General features: G+C 39.9%; 2 protein-coding genes across 2 annotated transcripts; one reads left to right on the forward strand and one right to left on the reverse strand.

The window, feature by feature from the left end:
* Nucleotides 1-3,842: 3,842 nt before the first annotated feature.
* Nucleotides 3,843-6,324, reverse strand: rnf228 (ring finger protein 228). Its single transcript, XM_088426815.1, has one exon. The coding sequence runs from the start codon at nucleotides 6,004-6,006 to the stop codon at nucleotides 5,230-5,232; it is 777 nt and encodes a 258-aa protein (XP_088282941.1). The 5' UTR covers nucleotides 6,007-6,324; the 3' UTR covers nucleotides 3,843-5,229.
* A 1,744-nt stretch (nucleotides 6,325-8,068) lies between these two features.
* sgpp2 (sphingosine-1-phosphate phosphatase 2) lies at nucleotides 8,069-19,339 on the forward strand. The gene is made up of 5 exons (XM_088427887.1): nucleotides 8,069-8,361; nucleotides 9,966-10,127; nucleotides 15,353-15,532; nucleotides 17,312-17,401; nucleotides 18,738-19,339. Exons 1-5 carry the CDS (start codon nucleotides 8,146-8,148, stop codon nucleotides 19,278-19,280), a joined length of 1,191 nt encoding a protein of 396 aa, XP_088284013.1. The 5' UTR covers nucleotides 8,069-8,145; the 3' UTR covers nucleotides 19,281-19,339.
* The last annotated feature ends 538 nt before the right edge of the window (nucleotides 19,340-19,877 follow it).

Below are 19,877 nucleotides of genomic sequence, written 5' to 3' on the forward strand. Positions count from 1 at the left end.
ACGGGGTCTTTTTCAGCGAAGCAACAGCCTTGCATGACAAAAGTCCGAAAAATGCGAAGTGTATTTAAGATTGCAAGTGAGAGAGAAAAAAAAAAACGATGGGACCCTTGTTGAATGTATTATAGTAAATAAATGTTTGCTCTTGACATGCGGATTTGTCGTCTTTATTTGTTAAAGAACAGTAGAGATATCCCGAGTTTGTATGCTTTATCAACTCAAAAGTAATATAAATAGTACGTCTAGTTCAAATATAGAGAATTCAAATTCAACATTTGGTTAGTGAGCTTACAGTAAAATGTTCAATGGAGTGGAATATAATTAATAAAAAATACAGTGAAATAAATTCATTATAACTACTTAAAAAAATGGCACATCACTGCACTAAGTTTGATCTTCTGGATAATATGTTGAAACTTTGCAGCATATTGTCTCACAAAGACAAAAAAAGCCAAAATATAATTTTACTGATTGTCACCAGATCCATTTAACGCTTCCTACCCAACACGGACTCTAATTTGTTTCCACCCCATGGCGCTTGTATTTGACACAAATGGTGTTAAAGTGTGCGCAAGTCGAGGAATTTATTGTGGTTCTGAGTCTGCCGCTCCAAGCAGCCGAGAAGAAGCTGAAAGGGGGGACGTGCTCCACAGCAGGATACGACGCCAGGGAGGTTGTAAAGACAGTCTGTCCATGGAAGTGTCCATGCATCCCATAATGTCAAGTAATCACAACGGTCGCATCCTCAAAAAAGACAAGAGTTCACACGTGGTCAACGCACGTATATTTACTTGCTGAGCTATAAAAGAATCGACTTTTGCTCCTTGTATTTTTCCTGCCGGATTTGTTAAAAAGCACAAAACGGATTCATATTAATTGGATTATGCCAGTCACATGGTCGAACTTAATGCTCATCATTTGGGAATCATAAATACCATTTTTTGTCAGGCTTATAACTTATGTAAACGTCACTTTGGGTTACAAATAAAATAAAATAAAATAAAATAAAATAAAATAAAATAAAATAAAATAAAATAAAATAAAATAAAATAAAATAAAATAAAATAAAATAAAATAAAATAAAATAAAATAAAAGCACACTTGCTCAGCCCTTTCATGTCTCCACTCAGCTTGCACCAACAAGTAGGCTCATTGACTTGAATTTACACAAAGATAGGTTTCCCACTGACTGCACGGGGCTTCGATTGTCATGAGCGCCTTGTGGTGCTTTTCCCTTTAAATCCACTTCAAATGTTTGCTGTCAAAAAGGCGCAAAATAAGCATCGCTAACGGGGGTCTTTCACCTGCTGTGGATTGTCCTTATACCTTCAGGCACAAGATAAGGAATCTTGCAAGTTACAAGGCTTCAAAGAGAGAGGAAATATGAGTTTGCGTTCGACTGCTCCTCCATTTGGGATCAACGAGATAATGATCTAAAATGTATTACCAATAAAGTTTTGAGCTCATAAAACGAAGCTTTATATGGCATCTTATTTGTTTATCCGGTTGTTTCTGTTCCTAACCAAAAGAAGGCGGTAGAGCCCCCGATTCGCGACGCTGACAAACGTGACGATTTGGGGGAGTCGGTGGTCTTATTGAAATTGGATATTAAGAGTGAAGAACACAGAGGGGGCAAATGGGAACCATGCGGCATGATGCATACTTCGGAGCGCTCTTTTAAAGCGACATCGAATCTCCGTGTCCAATCCATTAGCGAGGGGGAGAAATTCAAAGTCGGAATCTTGGCTTGATGAGATATAAATGAGTTACATCACATGCTCCGCATGGAGGCCAATTACAAGCACATTATTGTCCAATTAATTTCAGTTATGGTCCAACAATGGCAGCCTGTGTATATTTGATCAGCATTTCTAATTCATTTTAAAATATTTCCCTCAATATATGGTCTCTGACCATTGAGGGATTACAAAAACAAGATTCAATGCTGCGCATGATTAATAATCCGCTAAAACAAAAGTTCTTACCAACTCAGTGATTCAGATTAGTCTTAAAATTTTATTCATTTAATTTAAGTTAATTTTATTTTATTTTATTTTCCACTGTGCAAAATTCAAAAACTTTCCTAAAGTGTAGATCAATATCTAATTCCGGATATTATGAATATATATTGATGGCTTTGGTAAATAAAGGTAAAATATTTCAGCATCTTTGCACCTCGCAGATTTGCACATTTTCGTATTTTCTCAGTCAACTTTATGATGTGGATGATGCCTTATGAACTGTCTTTCAGTTCACGTCTTACATAAATTCAAAAATGAATACACTTGATTACTTGACCATGGTGTTCCCAAACCTTTAACTCCTACTGTGGTAAAGTATATTCTAAAATAAAAAATGACTAGAAAATAACCTCAACCCTGTCAAAAAAGGACCTGCATTTTTGTCTCAATTTGGCTCAACTTTTGTGATCGTGTTGTTAAAAAAAAGTTCAAAAGACAAAACAACACAGAAATACTTAAATTGACTCAAATAGTGGGGCCTTTTTTTGGGCAAAATACTCTAAATTGGGATCTAAATAACCCAACTAAGGGTCAAAAAAGGACCAACCCAATACTTGGGTCAGTCTGCCCCAACTCTTTGGGTTATATTGTGCAAAACAAACCCACTTTTCGAATAGGTTCGACCAAGACAACGTCAAAAATTGTGTTCTAGAAATCAAAGTATAAATTAAAGTATAAATTTTGGTCAAATTGATCCTAGTATTGGGAGAGCCCTTTTTTAGTCCTGGTTATTTTTTGATTCAACTGCTTTCAATGTACGAAAATGACGTTCGGGAGGATGCCCCGGGGACGAGGACAAGATGGGGGAACGATGTTTCACAGCTGCCCTGCCTCTGTTTTTTTTCAGATGCTAAATATTTTTCAGTGGTGTTTCTGAAGGTTTCGTCAGCTTTATAATGTGATGAATTTTGATTGGAATGACACTCCATCCGCAGCACTGTGTTATAGAGAGTTAATAGATCAATTTTACATCTTGACTTGAGTTGAAAGGTTTCCCACCTTTTGAGTTCTGTTCTGTCGGAAATGCAGTAGCAATTTTTAAACAGCAAAACGAGCCCAATGGGCTGAAAATAAGTTTTTAGCTATTGTCAAGTATCACAACGTTATGAATGTGTAATTACAGAAAATGTATTGTTATTGCAGTGAGTAAATATCTCAATTAATAAAACTGTGATTCTGAAGTTAATTTGCATGGAATTAAGTTGTTGAGTGGCACGCATTAGCGATAGTTGCAAATGTGTGTTTGTTTTTATTTTCTCTCGCTTTCCATTTATTCCACGTCCCTGGCATTGTGGCCGAGGCTTCTTTTCAAAGGCACTCTTATTTCTCCATTTCACAGAACTCATTGGTAGTGTAACGAATTGATGGATACAGCTTGGCTATGTGCTACTGGACATGTGCCTTGTTTATTTGTTTGCGCCAGGGGTGTGAACGAATTGGGAAAGTACCGCTCATGTGTGCTGGTTTGAATTCATGAGGCGTTTTTTTTTTCCTTTGGCAAGTGTTTGGTATTAGATGTCTATCAAGACTTAAAAACGGCCTCAAAATTTTGTCTGGAGACTTTTACAAGTGGCTTCAATGTCACTTGCACTCACAATTATGACTGAACACAATATAATTATGTTCTCCTAAGAGCTATTACATTTTATCAAGCTGTATCACGACTTCCAGCAGGGGGCGTATTTGACACACATTAGGAATTGTAGTCTTGTCAAGTATAGCTCTTGTACAGTCAAATATAGAGTGAGGCTCTGTTAACCAACACCTGTAAACAGATAAACACAATGAGGGGAAACACACGTCAATATAGCCATCAAAACTGTCTATTTTTAGGTTTGATTTATTATTGAAATTTATGTTTGCAAAACAGAACATGGAGAGCATTTCTCTGTGCAAATACATTTGGTACATTAACAGCAACCACATATTCTCAGGAAAGCCAACAACAGCTTCAAGGTCCTCGGAAATAAATACAGTAAGATCACATTTGAAAATGTGCCCCATTACTTATCGAAAAAAGGGGGGAAAGTGCTTCATTGGGAGAAGGTTAAGCAGGAGGATTGAAATTGATCTTGGAATCAGATGTGGACTTAGCAGGCTTGAAAATTCATAGCTTCTTATCGGTGTTTCGTGGGAATTTTAGAGGTTTGCTACATTACAAGCTACATCAGAACACATTTTGTCCAGAGTTTCTATAAGCATCCAAGGGGCAGAACATGTTTGGGGTTACAAGCCACATATTCCATGCATGTGCAAGGAAGTACAATAATCTTCAAATATCTATTTTATTGAGTGCCGCATCACAGCTGATTGTTTTTGCAACAATTTAAACTACAGATCTCTGCAGAACCCAAGACAGACATGCCCAGGATATGTAAATTAGATTGTGACGTTGCTGATGTTGTGACTGGAAAAGTGAACTACAGGAAGCATCAAATCAAGTCGCTAACAAAAAGTGAGAAGCGACACCATGTTGCAAATGAACTTCTAAAACGTTGGTGCAGTTAAATACTGCAACTAAAGGTCCCATTGGATGATTAGTTGTGGTGGTGCTGCACATCTTGTCGACGATTGTAGTAAAGGTTGCTTTATTTAGCAACAAGGTGAGGCACAATAATCAGACACACCGTTTCATTAAAAAAAAAGAGCATGGTCCTGACTTTTCAGTATCTTGTCTGCACATAGACAAACTCAATGAAAGAAAAAAAAATCAAAGTCTGTCGCTGAGTGCACCCCATTAAGAGTTACTAAATATAGGAAGCCCTGCAGGTGCAGTTTTCATTGAGAAAAAAAAGGGAAACAGCGGCATCCCGCAGGAGCAATTACTAAAGCTGGAGGAGGTGAAAATTGCACTGAAAGAGCTTATAACATCCAAGCAAAACCTCACGTATTTTGTGCGAGAAGTCATCGTACAATAAGTGGTTTGAAAACATGTATAGGTGAAACCAGTCAGGGACGTTGGCTTGGACGTAGCACCTCAAGTTCAGTCACCAAATCGCTGAAGCTATCATCAGTGGACCAAATTAACTACTAAATCAGACATGTCATTCCGAGTTGAGAAAAAGATGATTCGGGATCAGGCTGGCCGATTGCTCCTTTGGGATACTTCGAAGGCCATTCAGGACGATTTCAAAGCCTAGAAAAGATAAAGGGCCAAAAAGGGAACATCAGTGTACATCAACACTAGCTCGCACGAAGAGTCAAGAGCTGTTCAGGCGTTTCTCCGAGAGTTCCCGGCGCTAGACGAGCGACCCGTCTCGTGGTCCGGTCTGTATTTGAGCCAGCACATGAGCCACGTGACCACCACGGAGAACATGGCCAGAATGCTGGCCACCGATAAGCAAATGGGTCCCGCCGGGAGGGGAGGGATGCCGTGACTGTTCACAAAGATCAGGCCCAAGAAGAGCAACACCAGCATGGACAGGAAGGAGAAGATGACACACACGCAGCCGGTGGTCAACGCCACTCGCTTGCAGCTCTGACAGCTGTCATAGCGCACCGAGTCTTGGGATATGGTGGTGGCCGTGGACACGGTGGTGGACGGGGTGGCTTGGCTCTGGCTGCCCCCGGACGCCCCCGACGCCTCCTCCCGGCGGAGAGCGACCAGGGCCGGGTGCAGCGGGGGCGGGTACGGCGGCAAGGCGTCCTGGGGCAGCGGGTCCGAGTCGATATAGAGCGGGAAATCCTCCGTCACCTTGGTGTTGTTGGGCAGGTTCTGCACCCGATAATCCGGCACCGGCGTCCGATGGCGACACACGGGGCAGCTGATGCGCCATGGCCGCTCCTCCCGGAGATGGAGAGTGTTGAGGCACTCCTCGCAGAACGTGTGCAGGCACTCCAAGATCTTTGGCGCCCGGCGGTCAAGGTCGAAATAATTGTAGCAGATTTTGCATTCGTACTCCTCGTAGGGGAACGCGGGGGGCTGCTGCAGGGGGGGTTCCGCTCCGTTTGATGCTAAATCTACCTCTGCCATGTCATCTTTCGCCATTCACATTCTCCGTTGAACACAAAGGGAGCTGGCGGACAGATGCTGACGTCTATCCTCCTCTCCCCCCTCCCCTCCCCTCCCCTCCCCACCTCGGCTATCCTCTCCACTCCGCTGTGCTCACGGAAACGCCATCATCCCCGCAGACTGTGCCGTTATCATCCTTCATGCAGAGCGTGCAGGGCGTCGGCTGATCGGAGTCATCTGACCTAAATGCTCGGGGTGCCGCTTAAATATTACAGTGCTCTAATTTCGTCCCTCACTCCGTGTGGGAAAGGATGATGTAATGCAGCACCGAGAGACTGATTGTAGGCTCGTCCACCCACCATGATGGGGGTGGCAGTGTGCACGGTTTGTGCACTGAGCGAACCCGCTGACAAGTCACTCAATCACATTCAACGCGAGTTCCCTTCTAGCGAAATAATAATAAAAAAAGACGTGTTCACTTTAATCCACCCTTTTTGCACAAGTGACGCATTCAACTTTCCTTTCCTTCAATACAAAATGCACAGCAGAAGAAAATGCTGTGGGCGTTCGGGCAATCATATTATAACATTGGAAAATAGCTGGCCTCTGAGAACACATCCTTAATTAAAATGTGTTTACGCCTTCCCGGATGCCATCTGTCCAATAGTCTAGATCATAATCTGTAAGTGTACGCACTGTCCCATCCACTGTACCACAATACATTTTAATCCTCATAGGTATCATGTTGAGCTTCCCGCAATTAATTCAGCAAAACCTTGTCCATATGTGTCCACATTGTGTTAAAGGGGGAGTCAAGTTACAAATTAAAACAAAAAAAAACCCGATATGTCACAGCAACCCTTGGCTGCGGACACAGCTACTAAAAAAGAAACCTCCAAAAATCAACAAAGTTCTGACTCACGAAAATCAACCACGAAACACCAGTAAACAAAACACAAAAGTACAAAAGTAACGTGAGAGCAACAATAGCTGAAAGAAACCTGCAGTTAACTAAATTCAAGGCAACTGATGAGCCAATGAGGAACACTGAGGATGCTGATCGGAAGACATAAGGGACCAGGTGGACAAGCACTGGTGGAAACAAAAGACATAAGAGCAAGTCAGGTGACCAGAGATTCTCAAATGGGGGTAACGTGCATAACCGGGGTACATGAGAGCATCTTGGGGTGTATGTGAGATTTTGATAGGGCTTTTGCATGTATCAGCATATCCAGTTTATTGTGTTTGATTACTATGGTAGGGACAGTACAGTTTTCTTTCAAAATTAAGAAGAAATTAATTAGAACATGAAGCAAATGATCAGTAAAATGTGTTAGAGTTAGAGTGACCCATTTGCATGCCTTTATTTTGTTAAAAAAGGTGTCAACTAAAAAAAAAAATCATATTTGCTCAAGGCTCAGGAAACGACCAATCATTCTTCAGCTTGTGAACATCATATGACCAAAGTAAGAAGTTGACTTGCATAGTGCTTGCTATGCTGCAAGACATATACAAGGACCAAGATGACGTGTCTTGCATGAGTACAACATAAAAACGTAACACATATTGAATCAACCAATAACCTTATCTTTTTTTTTAACTTTTGGATTACATGTTTATTTCAGGAATGACAGACGCTTCTGTTCTTTACGATTGTACAAGACACAACATAAAAAATATCTTTTTCTTTCAAAAGCAAAAAGCAAAAAAAAGCCAAAAAAAAGAACAGTTAATAAAATATTTATAAGCAGTATAGATAGAATCTCATGAGCCCAAAGTTAATGTCAAGTTCAATCGAGTGTTAAGTTTCGACCAATAGAGTCTGACGTCAGATTTAAATTGAGTAATGGGACTATATATATATATATATATATATATATATATATATATATATATATATATATATATATATATATATATATATATATATATATATATATATATATAGACATTGTATATGTGTGTGTATGTGTGAGCTTCGAAGGAGGAGTCTATTTAGGCAACACCTTTGAAGAAGGTCGGTCCAACGTTTCCATCCACTCACGATTACCTGTGCGGTTTGGTAGCACCGCCCAGCCGCGCGCACCTATGACTTACATCCGCCGCACCCGTACGCGGGGCTGCGCTTGCTTCGGCCGTGTAGCTTTGCAATTGACTCTGAACACGTAGCAACACATGATCGGTTCACCGGGCAAACTGGAGGTCCTGGTGCACCTGCAGGACTCGGAGCTCGTGGCGGCCTTCCAAAGACGATGCGGACTTTACCTTGTCAAAGGCTCGCGTCACAATCGAGGAGTGGCGCTCGCTGGAGGCCCCGACCACATTCACAAGTCACGTGGTTTACGTAAAACGACGCGGGACAACAATTCCAACCATAAATACAAGGAAGACGTATGTACTCTTTTGTATTACTGTTACCAAGCGCTCCGAGAACCGAACTATCGTTAACCCAGAGAAACTTTTCAAATATAGACAACAACTCGTGCAATTGATATTAGTGTAGGAAACAAACGAGGAAAACAATCCAATATATTGTATATTTATCTGGATTAGACACCGTAATCAAACTCTGACTGGCTTTTCCCGTTAGTCTTGCTTTCTCTATTTGCAGCCAGGTCCTCGTCTGCACATGCACAGACAAGTTTTTTTTTATTTGCCTGTCTGCATTTCTGTCCACACGTCGTGGATTTGTTGCAATGATGGTGTCAAACTAAGGATCAAGTATTTCATGTCAGCCAATGTTTCATATTAATTTCGATTTTATAATGCAATGCAATTCGTCTAATCTAAAAAAAGCATGTTTAAGCCAGGTGTGTTTTCTTGACAACCTTTAGCTAATTTAGCATTTTCTTGCTACTCCGTTGACAACATTGTCAGAGCAACATCTCCATGTAATGTGATTTTTCTATCTTCTCACTACATTTACGTACATTTTTAGGCCCATCGTGAACTTTATTAGAGTTCATTTCCGCTGCTGTCAAACAGACACACTAAAAACACCTTACAAAAATATCACAATAAAAACAACTATGACTCACTGTTCATGACCTAGTTTTCATTCACAGAACTTCCCAAGTGTATTTGAAAAACTCTTCATAAATAGTCAAGTGCTTAATTGTATATAATTGTATATACATTAACATAATCCCAGTATTTTACATTCATGGCAAAAAAAAGTAATCTTTTCATCTAATTTTAACATTACCATGGTGCATTTCCAGTTTTATGATTTTATACTAGACAGCCTCAGCTTGACAAAAATGATCTTTCAGTAATCTTTTAAATCCATGTTTGTTATAATATGTGCAAGCCAGATGTAGGTTAATAAAAGATGGAAACTTTTTTTGCATAAAGCTATCAATCATTTTGTGCATTGAGTTTATAGTAGTTTACTGTTAAATTAGTATACGTGTTGAAGTTTATTGACCCTATAATGTCATTTTCCTGATTTTAAAAGTACCTTCAATGCTTGAATTGATAAAAACATGCAAAGACTGAGGACAAATTATTGGGAGAAAGCATGAAATTATTTTTCACTTTCTCAGTTGTCTATTTTTTGGCATATCTAAAGTTACACACCCGTGCCCTTGGCACGAGTCTCCCACACCAACTACATAATTACTCAGTGCCCCAATTCCACTGTGACTATCCACTGCAATTGCAAGTTACTCATTGATAATAACAGCCAATTTCTATTGTGCAGGTTTTTTTTTTTTTAGCAATATAAGTAGTTCCACTCAAGGAGTCCAAGTTCTTTTAATACCTCCGCAATTCCCCAGCGGTTGTTTTAATATGATTTATTTTTCAATTATTATATTATATTATATTATATTATATTATATTATATTATATTATATTATATTATATTATATTATATTATATTATATTATATTATATTATATTATATTTAATACAAATACTAGATGGGATGCAAACCTTAAAGTTGTTGATTGACTTATTGTCATGTTCATCATTGCTTGTTTGTTGTCTAACAGGGCTGCAGCGCACCTGAGTATGAAGTGAGGAACTGGCTGCTTCACTTCCTTTTTCTAGTCTCGGCCGGCCTTGGTCACGAGGTCTTTTATATCACCTGTTTGCCATGTATACATTGGTACCTGGACCCCTTCCTCTGTCGGCGCCTCGTTAACATGTGGACTGTAAGTCGAAATTTATATCAAAGTACAGTAGCAGTCAAACGTTTGGAGACACCTTCAAATTCAATGGCCTAAATCACATTAATTCAAGATATTGACTTGATAATGCACAGATATGAACTGAAAGTTATTCCATAATAATCTTTCACATCTTGAAGCTGATTGAGATGTGGAAAGCCATCAACTGGTCTCGACGTGCCTGCTTGGAAGAATCTAAATTATAAAAATATTCTCTTTTGGTTAACATTTTTTGTTTAACGAAACAAATCCACCAATATTTCTTTATTTTGCTGATGACTTAAGTATTCATTTACAATTGTACAATGGAAAAACACTGAATTAGAATGTTTTTCCAAAGGTTGGCTGGTACTGTACATGTTCCTGAGAGTTACATGTGTAAATCCCAATAGGAACAGTTTTTATTATAATGCAATTATGGCCGTCACTATCATTGTTAAAATCCATCATCCTATTGATTATTCCATTGAATAATTGAGTAATTGCCCCACATTTTAACTAAACAAAACTACTAACTACACAATATAATCTTCTTTACATTGAATTTTTACACACCACCAACATTTGCTTATGCTAACTGGTTAGCAATTGTGTTTAGCATTAGCAACCTTGCGGTTACCATTTAAGATAAAAACAACACTAACAATTATTTTATTCAGACATTCATAAAGTTATGTGCACATCACACATGTAATAGTGTCTGAAAGTCAATCACAGATTTCATGATTAAACTTTCGAGTGAAGATGTCTGCTATTTAATATAAGGTCACTTCCTTCCTCGTCTTCTTCTTGATGAGCAGTTGAGGCCTGTTGAGTGATTGACTGCCACCTATCGGTGACATTTTTAACACCTAAAACCAATCTACTATAGAGTGTAATGACAACATTTGCTTATGCTTGCAATTGAGATTAGCGTTAGCACCCTTGCGGTTAACATTTAAGTTCAAGAAACACTAACGATTATTTGGTTGTGATGTTCCTCTTTAGCCGCCGTTGCAACACTGTTTACTGCAAGAAAGGTCTGTGAAGAAAACGGTAACGTAAGCATGGTCCTGACCGAGCACGGAGGGAGATATGTTCAGTGGATCAATTTTTAATGTGTAAAACCCAACTTGGTCAATTTTTTTCCTCAACTCAAAATGCAATACAATACCACATCACAGCAATCTAATACCACATTTGTGAAAATATTGTTAAATTATTCCCTCTTTCACAGTTTCAGTACAATTGAAAATGTTTATATTTGTACAGCGATAATATTTGATAGTTATTTTATCGGACAATATTGGAGTGTGCATGTGGTCATAATGTTGTTGCTGGTTAGTGTGTTGGAAAAGCTCTTGGACATTTTCACACTCCTGGAAGGATTCTTCTTGGATCTTCTGCGACTTGTTGTCTTCCATGCCTAGAAAAGGGTTCAGCTAAAGTAGATTACTGTAGCTTGGAGAAGAAACGCAAAATATCTCACAGCCTGGTAGGGTCAGTGGTGATTCCTCTTTGGCATTGCAGTGACAGTAACTTATAGATGCTAAGAGAATTAAGAACAGGTGCGCTGTTCTTGTGAAGCAGCCATGAGTTGTCCCACAATGCTCACTGGCTGATCTTCCAGCCCAGTGACAAACGTTCAGTGGACAATGCCTCTACACATGAGATAATTTCGAACAACTTTGACTTTGGCCTTCAAATATCTTACTTTCTTCTGCTTTTGTGGAGTCCAAGGCCGAGGTTGAAGATCATCACAGATGATGAAGCAACCGAGCAAGTCTGGTGTCATTTGTCTCATTTTCTCTTGCTCTGTTTAGTTGACAACCTGAAAGTGAAGTTCGGTGGTGGAAAGTTCTTCACTGATTCTCGTAGGTAGGTTTTATCTTGATCTCGAATAAATCCAAAAATGTATCTGTTTTGACAACCGGCCCCGAAACTTTTCTGACACGCATCCTTGCACATATCAGTTTGACCTCCGCAGAATGTTCTCGTACCAGCCTTCAATCTGATGTCCCTAACTTCCACAAAGCCTCCTCTCTTCTCCGCAGTCCCATCTCCCCGTTTTCACCCTTCAACCTCCTTTCATCCTCCTACCCCCTCCGGTGACCTGTCTTTGACATCATCCATGTCCATATATCCCCGGGCCAGAGTCCATTGGGACCAGACTGATCAGGCCCCTGACTGAGAGGCCATCAGAAAAAAAAGGCATTCCCCATCTCAGATGTTTTTCCTATTAGATGATGTCACAACACAAGAGAACTTGGAATCATATCGGTACTTGAAGAAGACATTTTGACATTTGGAGAGGGAAACTAGAGTGTGTGCTGCGGTGTGTTTTTCTGCCCTTTGTGTAGCTGCCTCAAGCCCTTAGAGGGTGCCCTGTGCCTGAACCCCTTGTTTGTCCCCCTAAGGCTAGGAGATAGCATTCTTTTTGCCATCCTGGCTACACGAGTCCCCTGTGTGAACTCTTCTCCTTGACACACACGAACCCGCTCTTCATCTGGCGGGCAAAACACTAATTGGCCTCCCTCTAGTTAGCCATTACCAGCCTTCCTCTGTGTTCTCCTCTCCTTGTGGACCAGCGGAGTGTTTTATAGGAGTCATCACAGGCCTGCGCTTTCTCTCACTTTGGGCGGACCGTTTGGGCTGTCATCCCCGAGGGTGCATCAGCGTGCACTTCTAACAAGGACCCACCATTGTGCTTACGGACTAATGTAATGTTCATGGGGGTCTTTGTGTGATGCTGATTCTGTGCCCCCACCTCGCCCAATTTCAAAATAACTCAGGTCAACAACTCAAATGCATTCATGCATTTTATCACTGTTATGTGTGCACAAACAAACATTGGATGACGCATGAGAATTTGGAAGGTAAGGTCCGAAAGGTCCAAGTTTTCATTTAGTAAAAGTACTAGTCCCGATTAAGTCCCGATTACCCTATTCAGTCCCAAAGACGTATTTTTACGTTTTTTCAAGAGTCTAGACATCCAATCCCAGGTATTTAATAGTTTTCCCAATTTTTCTTTTTGTTTGGCTTTACGGCCCTAAAAATTGTTGGTATTGTATGAATTAAAAACTAAAGTAATTAATTACTTTAGGTAATTAAGCACTAAGTTAGTCTATTACTTTAGCGCTTAAGGTCATTGATTGGTTAGTTCACTTTAGTCGCAAAAGTCAGTGTTTCCTTTTTGTACTTTAGTAGTAAGGTACTTTAGTACTAAACTAACTGATTACTATTGATCACTAAATAATTGATTTCTTTATTATTTATTATGATTGATTATCAGAACTAGATCTATTCAAAACATAATGTTGGTCATCAAGAACACATTTATTTGCAAGTTTTTTACATAAATAATCATTTAATTTATTCATTCTTCACTAAAAATGGTCTAATTTTACACATTGTCCCTTTACTGTAATTGATTGCTTAGGTTACTTTAGCGCTTTTATCCCAAAATTATGTGATTCCTTTTTGTACTTTAGTAGTAAGGTACTTTAGTATTAAAGTCACTGATTACAAATGTAAGTGTTTTCTTTATTACATAATTACGTGAAATGATTGATTATTTTAGTACTATATTACCTAGGTAATCAGTTACTTAGTACATCAGCAACCTGCCATTTTTCGATGCTCCTTTAACCAAACATTTGAAAAAGACAAACAAACAAACAAAAAAAAAACATACGTGCATGGGCTTGAATGTCCGGACTCTTGGAAAATTTACAGTATATATAGTATATACTATAATATACTACATGTATAGTAAAAAAATACGTATTTGGGATTGAATGAGTTCCTCACTTCACAGCAAGCAGCAGCTTGACCGACAGTGAACAATACTTCAAAAACAGCGAGTAAAATTTATATATTCCCACTTCCGCTCCGAAGTTTACTGCCAACCGAATTAAGAATAAAAGAAAGAAAATGTATCTTGAACACAACCACACAGAATTGTTGGGACAACTTTAGGTTTATTTACCCTAATGTTAGTGAATGCAACAACATCAATTTCTTACTGCCGGTATTACTTGAGCTAAACAATGAAACGGATTTCAAATCATGTGCTGTTGGTCCCTGAGGGGGAGCCATAAGTATTTTTGACACCAAGGGAACACACACACACACACTTCTTCCTGATGTTGACAGATCAAAGTCCAACTCTCCCTGGCCTCGATCACAAACGGGACACATGGACACACTTCCCCGTGTCTTGAACTCCGGTCACCTCATAATGTGACCAGACGGTCCTTAGGTCAACCTTTTAACGTGACTTCGACAAAGCCGCCAGTGAGAGGCTGGCATGGTGGCATCACACAGATGAATGTGATGTGTGGCTCTGCGCTGGTGGGGGTACAGGGGCAGACTGGGGGTATCATATCATGCGCGCACTTGCACTGCATTGTTTGAATGAAGAGGAGGGGACGGAGAGGATGACTGTGCACACAGTGTGTGTCGTTGCGTGAATGCGGCCACGGTGAATAGAGCAGGTCAGGCATGCTTAATGGGCTCAGCGTCGGCTGGCTTCTGTTTATTGTCCGTTTCATGGGTCCGGTTGTGAGTAGGTGTTGTGTTGTCCAATGCAAATGTTGAAAAAGAATAACTTTGTTTTGAGGCGTGAGCACAAAATGTGGAAATGCATGCCGAGTAATGATGATTCTTTTTGTATTTAAATACAGCATTGTGTGGTCATAATATTGAATATTAACAGTCACGTTTTATTTGTATTTTTCTTGCTTTCAACTCATTGATAATACAGTATCATCTGATTGAATTATTCTCCACACAACCATCATAAATAACAGTTTAAATATACATAGGTGAAAACCAAGATGGAGGTACCCTCTCAAACCCTCTTAGTCCTGAAACTGTTATGTTCTGTTGGTTTTCTGTTCTCTTTTTGTTTTTTCCGATTTGTGGGGTTCTGTTCATGTGTTGAAGTTCATGTTTTGTTCCCCTTGTGTCAGTGTCTCGTCAGTGTGATTGCGTCCACCTGTCCGCATCAACCTGCTTCACTTGTGTTGGCCAAGCAGCTCCCTGTTCCAATTGTTTCTTGTCCAGGTGCTCCTTGTTTTCTTGTTTAGCTTTGATTGTATTTAGTTTCCTTTTTCCTTTCGCTTCTCGCCGGGTCACGGTCACTGTCTGGATATTTTAGTTTGCGAAACGCGTGACGGCGTATCAAGCATAAACCAAGCTAGACTTTTGCTGTATTTTCTCATTTGTAGCTGGTGATGTACATCGGGCAGGTAATGAAGGACGTGCTGAAGTTGCCCCGTCCTAGTTCCCCTCCTGTGGTCAAGCTGGAGATGCGTGTTGATGCGGAATATGGGCTACCTTCCACCCATGCCATGGCTGCCACCGCAATCTCTTTCACATTGTTATTGAGTGCCCCTTCCAGAATCCAGGTGAGAATCACGAAAACATATCATATAACATTAAATATAACTTTATTTTTTGTTTTAGGTTTTTACAATTGAATATGAACTGAAAAAACTTTTAGAATTAGACATGAAAATGCGCACATGAGTGAAGCACACTCACTTGAGGCATTATGGGTCAGCGCAAATTTAGCTACGCTATGAGGTTCATAAAAGAGGATAATGTACTCTTGCTGTCCATGATATTACACACTTTCACTACCTAATAAATGTTTATTTAGAGTGAACGTCAATTTTCTTTTTTTCACCTCGGAGAAAACATTTTTTTTAACAGCCTGTTAATATTCGATCTTGTTCAGCTGCAAGTAAAGGCACTCTTTGCTGAAAAATACTACGATTGCTCGTTATTCTACATTGACGCAGTCATTACTTTACGTAAAGTTGTAGGGGCATGTATGTCACGTAATGTGAACGCAACATGAGCGAGTCTGAGCAGAGTTTGGCATTTTGGTCATGTATAATCGGCGTGGTGTTCAACTTGTCCACTCTCGAAGTTTTTGCCCCTTTCAGTTTACAAAACTGTCACCGTTCCAACGAAAGTCAATTTTGATAGAAGACTTTTTACCTGCAAGCGTTTTTGTGACAACAGGCCCCTACTGGAAAATTTGTGTTCCGTACTGAATTGGTAAGTGAGGGAACGAAATTATTGGGGCGAGTGGGTGGCAGCTTCCTCGCGGGTTAGCCGAGTGGGATGATGAGGAGTGACCCCGGTATCTGTCAAACAGTCCTAACTAGGGGGCTGGACAAAAGACTGAGAGGGGCGTGGCCTGCAGTTGCCATCAGTCTTCATCAAGTACACCCGTCAAGCTACTGTTTGGTCTCCTGATGGACTCAGGGGAGTCAATGACTGTCAGTTCACATCCCAACCTCCCGCCTCCTCGTCTTCATGACTTCATGCCTCTTCATCGCTTTAGGTCCACCAAAGCGTCAATAAAACACTCAGTGGCTCAATCATGGAGTTCCTTAATTAAGGTCAGAGTTTTAAATGAAGAACTGCTTAAATGGAGATGGAGACTCAATCATTTAGTTGGATTGTGAGCGCTTGAGCCATGAAAGTAATTTGTGAATCAGTTTATGTCTGCTAACGCCGACCGTAATTTCATATCGGGCTTTCTTAAGGTCACAGAAATCTTCTCAAAAGCTCAACACATACACGCACAGCACACCACTTAAATTTGGCCTTTAATATTGACAGGAATCCATTGAAACAAAAGAGCGTGCTACAGATGAGTTGTGGACTTTTGCAGAAGGTCCTAAATGACTCTAAGGCCTCAGGGCAACTTCCTGGAGCAGGTCAAAGGTCACTACAGTCAATCACAGAGTGGCCCCCTCCTGTTCCTGGCATCCTTTGTGGCTATTGAAACAAAACAAAACAAAAAAAAACTCTCTTCATGAACTACCAGTCAATAGACTTCAAGCTGCTTCCAGACAGGAAAAGACAGAGGCAGAAGAAAAATGGAGGGGGGAGATGAATGCATGAGGCTTCTCTTGTCACTGTTATTGAAATGCAGGAGAAACAAAACCTACGGATGAAGGTAAAAGGCTGGCAAGATAGATGATTAAAAGACAGAGAAGCAAAGGCACTTGGACAGGATGGAGATTTTGGAGATTTGATCCCAAAGGAGCAAATAAAGGAGGAGGGGCAAAAGGTTCAAGAATTCTTTGCAAGTCACCTGTTATGCAACATTCACGGTCTAGCTCGTAATGTCCGTTTTATATGTTTTGCTCTTTTTTTTTTCATGCCAGTTCCAGTTCGAGGTGGGTCTCCTGATAGCCGTGACGTTGTCCACCATGGTGTGCCTGAGTCGACTCTACACCGGCATGCACTCCGTTTTGGTGAGCCGTCGTCCTCACGCTCACTCTCAAGCACGCAGCATTAAACATTCAATGCAAAATTTATTATTCATCTGCATCTTATTCAAGCCGGAAGGTTTTCAAGACAAATAATCGTCTGCTGTTCTCTCCTAAAATGTTGGCTGTAAACAAAATCGGGGATGATAAAGGAGAGTTGTCAGATGTGTTGTTGAAAAGATTCTTAGGGGTAAAAAAAAAGACTCATATGGTGTACAGGCCAATAGAATGGGACCGCTTGGTGAAATTGAACATTTTTGAAAATATGAGGTGACATTTTTTTCCTATGAAATGTTTGCTCTCGAAACAACCATTTTGAGAACAACACAAAACAAACTTTCACAGCGTGATCTTGGTTCATGCAAAATTTCATGCTTCAGAAGTCAGTTCGATAGATAAAAGCGTGAAAAATCAACCAAGACCACTTCATTATTTTTGAAATTGCTTCTTGTTGGATCCCATAAGCCTTTTCTCGCTGCCCTGTAAAATTTATGGTTTCACCCAAGTGGTCCGTTCCCATTAGACAGGAGTGGTGGAAGTTGCTCTACTAGACTAAGATGTAATAACACATCAACTACAGTAGGTGGCAGTGCAGCTCTCATTGTCACAGCGCTTGCATGGAGTTTTTTTTTTTTTTAAACCAAATGTTTACACACACTGAACAGAGCAGCAGAGATATTTAGTGAAACAATCATTGAGACACCATGGATGAATATTTAACTGTGATAAAAGTCAGACAGAAATGTAAAAAATATATATATTCTTTGTAGTTATTCTTTCTAGAAGGGACAATGTGTAAGCGTATGTGTTTTTCATCACGGACAGCAGGAAGTGCTGTCATTTACCGTTGTCCGCAATTATAACAGACATGGTAGCCTCCGGAGGGGTGCTACCCCCTATGTAATATATTTTAATAACTAGACCTACAATTATCTTTAAAGCATACTGTTGGTCATTAAGAACACATTTATTTGCAAGTTTTTGAAATGGATAAATATTTAATTTATCATTTTTGATGAAAAGCGAACTAAATCTAACACATTGTACCTTTTAATCTTTTTTTTCAATGTTAAGAATTATAGAATTCTATGCAAGAGTTGTACTAATAGGTAAAGAAGTAGCTTCCTTTGATTTCATATTTGCAGGTCTTAAACTAACCTGGGACCTTAGATGTTGGATTCTGTGTGACAAAAAAAACAAGAAAATAGAGGATGTTTCCAATCTTTTGACTGGTTCTTTATATGGTGGAATAAAAACCTTTGAATTGTGATGTATGAGTAAATACCGCAAAGCATTAAACCATGACTTGTTTCTCGTTTAGGATGTGATCTGTGGCGTTTTGACCTCAGCCCTCCTATTGTTTCTCACTCATCCTTATTGGGAAGCCTTTGACCAGTTCCAGCTTACCAGCAGCGTGTCGCCAGTGGTGGCGTTGATGCTCCCCCTCTTCCTCAGCTACACATACCCTGAAGTGGATCATTACAGCCCCACGCGGGGGGACACCACCACCATCCTTGGAGTCGGGGCGGGCTGCTCTGTTGGCTACTGGGTGAACAAACAGTTGGGGGAGACGTTTGAGCCCCAAGGAGTGCTGCCAGTGCCCTTACCCACACTGACAAGATACGCGCTGGCATCTGGCACGGCCCGCTTCCTCGTCGGAGTGGGAGCCTTAGTGGGTACTCGCCAGGTTATAAAAGCAGTCAGCCTGCATTTGTTGTTCTGGTGGTACAAAGTACCAAAACATGACCAGAGTGCCCGGATGAGGAAAGAAATTGAAGTACCAAGCAAGTTTGCCACATATACAGCTGTTGGACTCGTTCATTCTATACTGGTTAATAGAGTCTTCAATTTACTAGGGCTATGATTAAGAGGGCACATAAAAAAAAATATGAGCAAAAATGTTTATAAGCTGCATTTGCAGTGTGAAGTGTAATAAATACTTTTTTTTCCATTAATGGGTTTCTTTCTTCCATTTTATATATATATATATATATATATATATATATATATATATATATATATATATATATATATATATATATATATATATATATATATATATATGTATTAGGGCTGCTTGATTATGGCCACAATATTGAAATTATACAATTATTCATCATGTTTGGTCAAACATGTCTATTTATTGCCCTATTTTTTTTAAACATGCAGTAGAAATCTTATTTTTGCCCTCCCCCTCAAAGACAAGGTCTCCAATAGAAGACCAGGCCCAATATTGCTCCTAAAACAGGACAAGTTAAACAGAGACTATTGACTCAAGAGGTAAACTACAATTATCTTGCGAGTTTCAACAAGTCATCTACCGCCAATGTTCAGGTGAACAGTGACGTTTAAAAGAATGCTGGCATGCCTGTCAGACTTTATTTGTAAGATAACTGCACAGCATGCTTTCCTTATCAGCTTCACTCGAGGACAAAAACAACCCTAATCCTCACCTCATAGG

Source organism: Hippichthys cyanospilos, chromosome 11 (assembly GCF_059441005.1).
Source record: "Hippichthys cyanospilos isolate Australia breed blue-spotted pipefish chromosome 11, RoL_Hcya_1.0, whole genome shotgun sequence".
Classification (NCBI taxonomy): domain Eukaryota; kingdom Metazoa; phylum Chordata; class Actinopteri; order Syngnathiformes; family Syngnathidae; genus Hippichthys; species Hippichthys cyanospilos.

Coding starts and splice junctions, on each gene's coding strand:
- sgpp2 (XM_088427887.1), top strand. CDS start 8,146: ATGATCGGTTCACCGGGCAAACTGGAGGTCCTGGTGCACCTGCAGGAC. Junction 15,533..17,311: donor GTGCCCCTTCCAGAATCCAG/GTGAGAATCACG, acceptor TTTTCATGCCAG/TTCCAGTTCGAGGTGGGTCT. Junction 17,402..18,737: donor CCGGCATGCACTCCGTTTTG/GTGAGCCGTCGT, acceptor TTTCTCGTTTAG/GATGTGATCTGTGGCGTTTT.
- rnf228 (XM_088426815.1), bottom strand. CDS start 6,006: ATGGCGAAAGATGACATGGCAGAGGTAGATTTAGCATCAAACGGAGCG.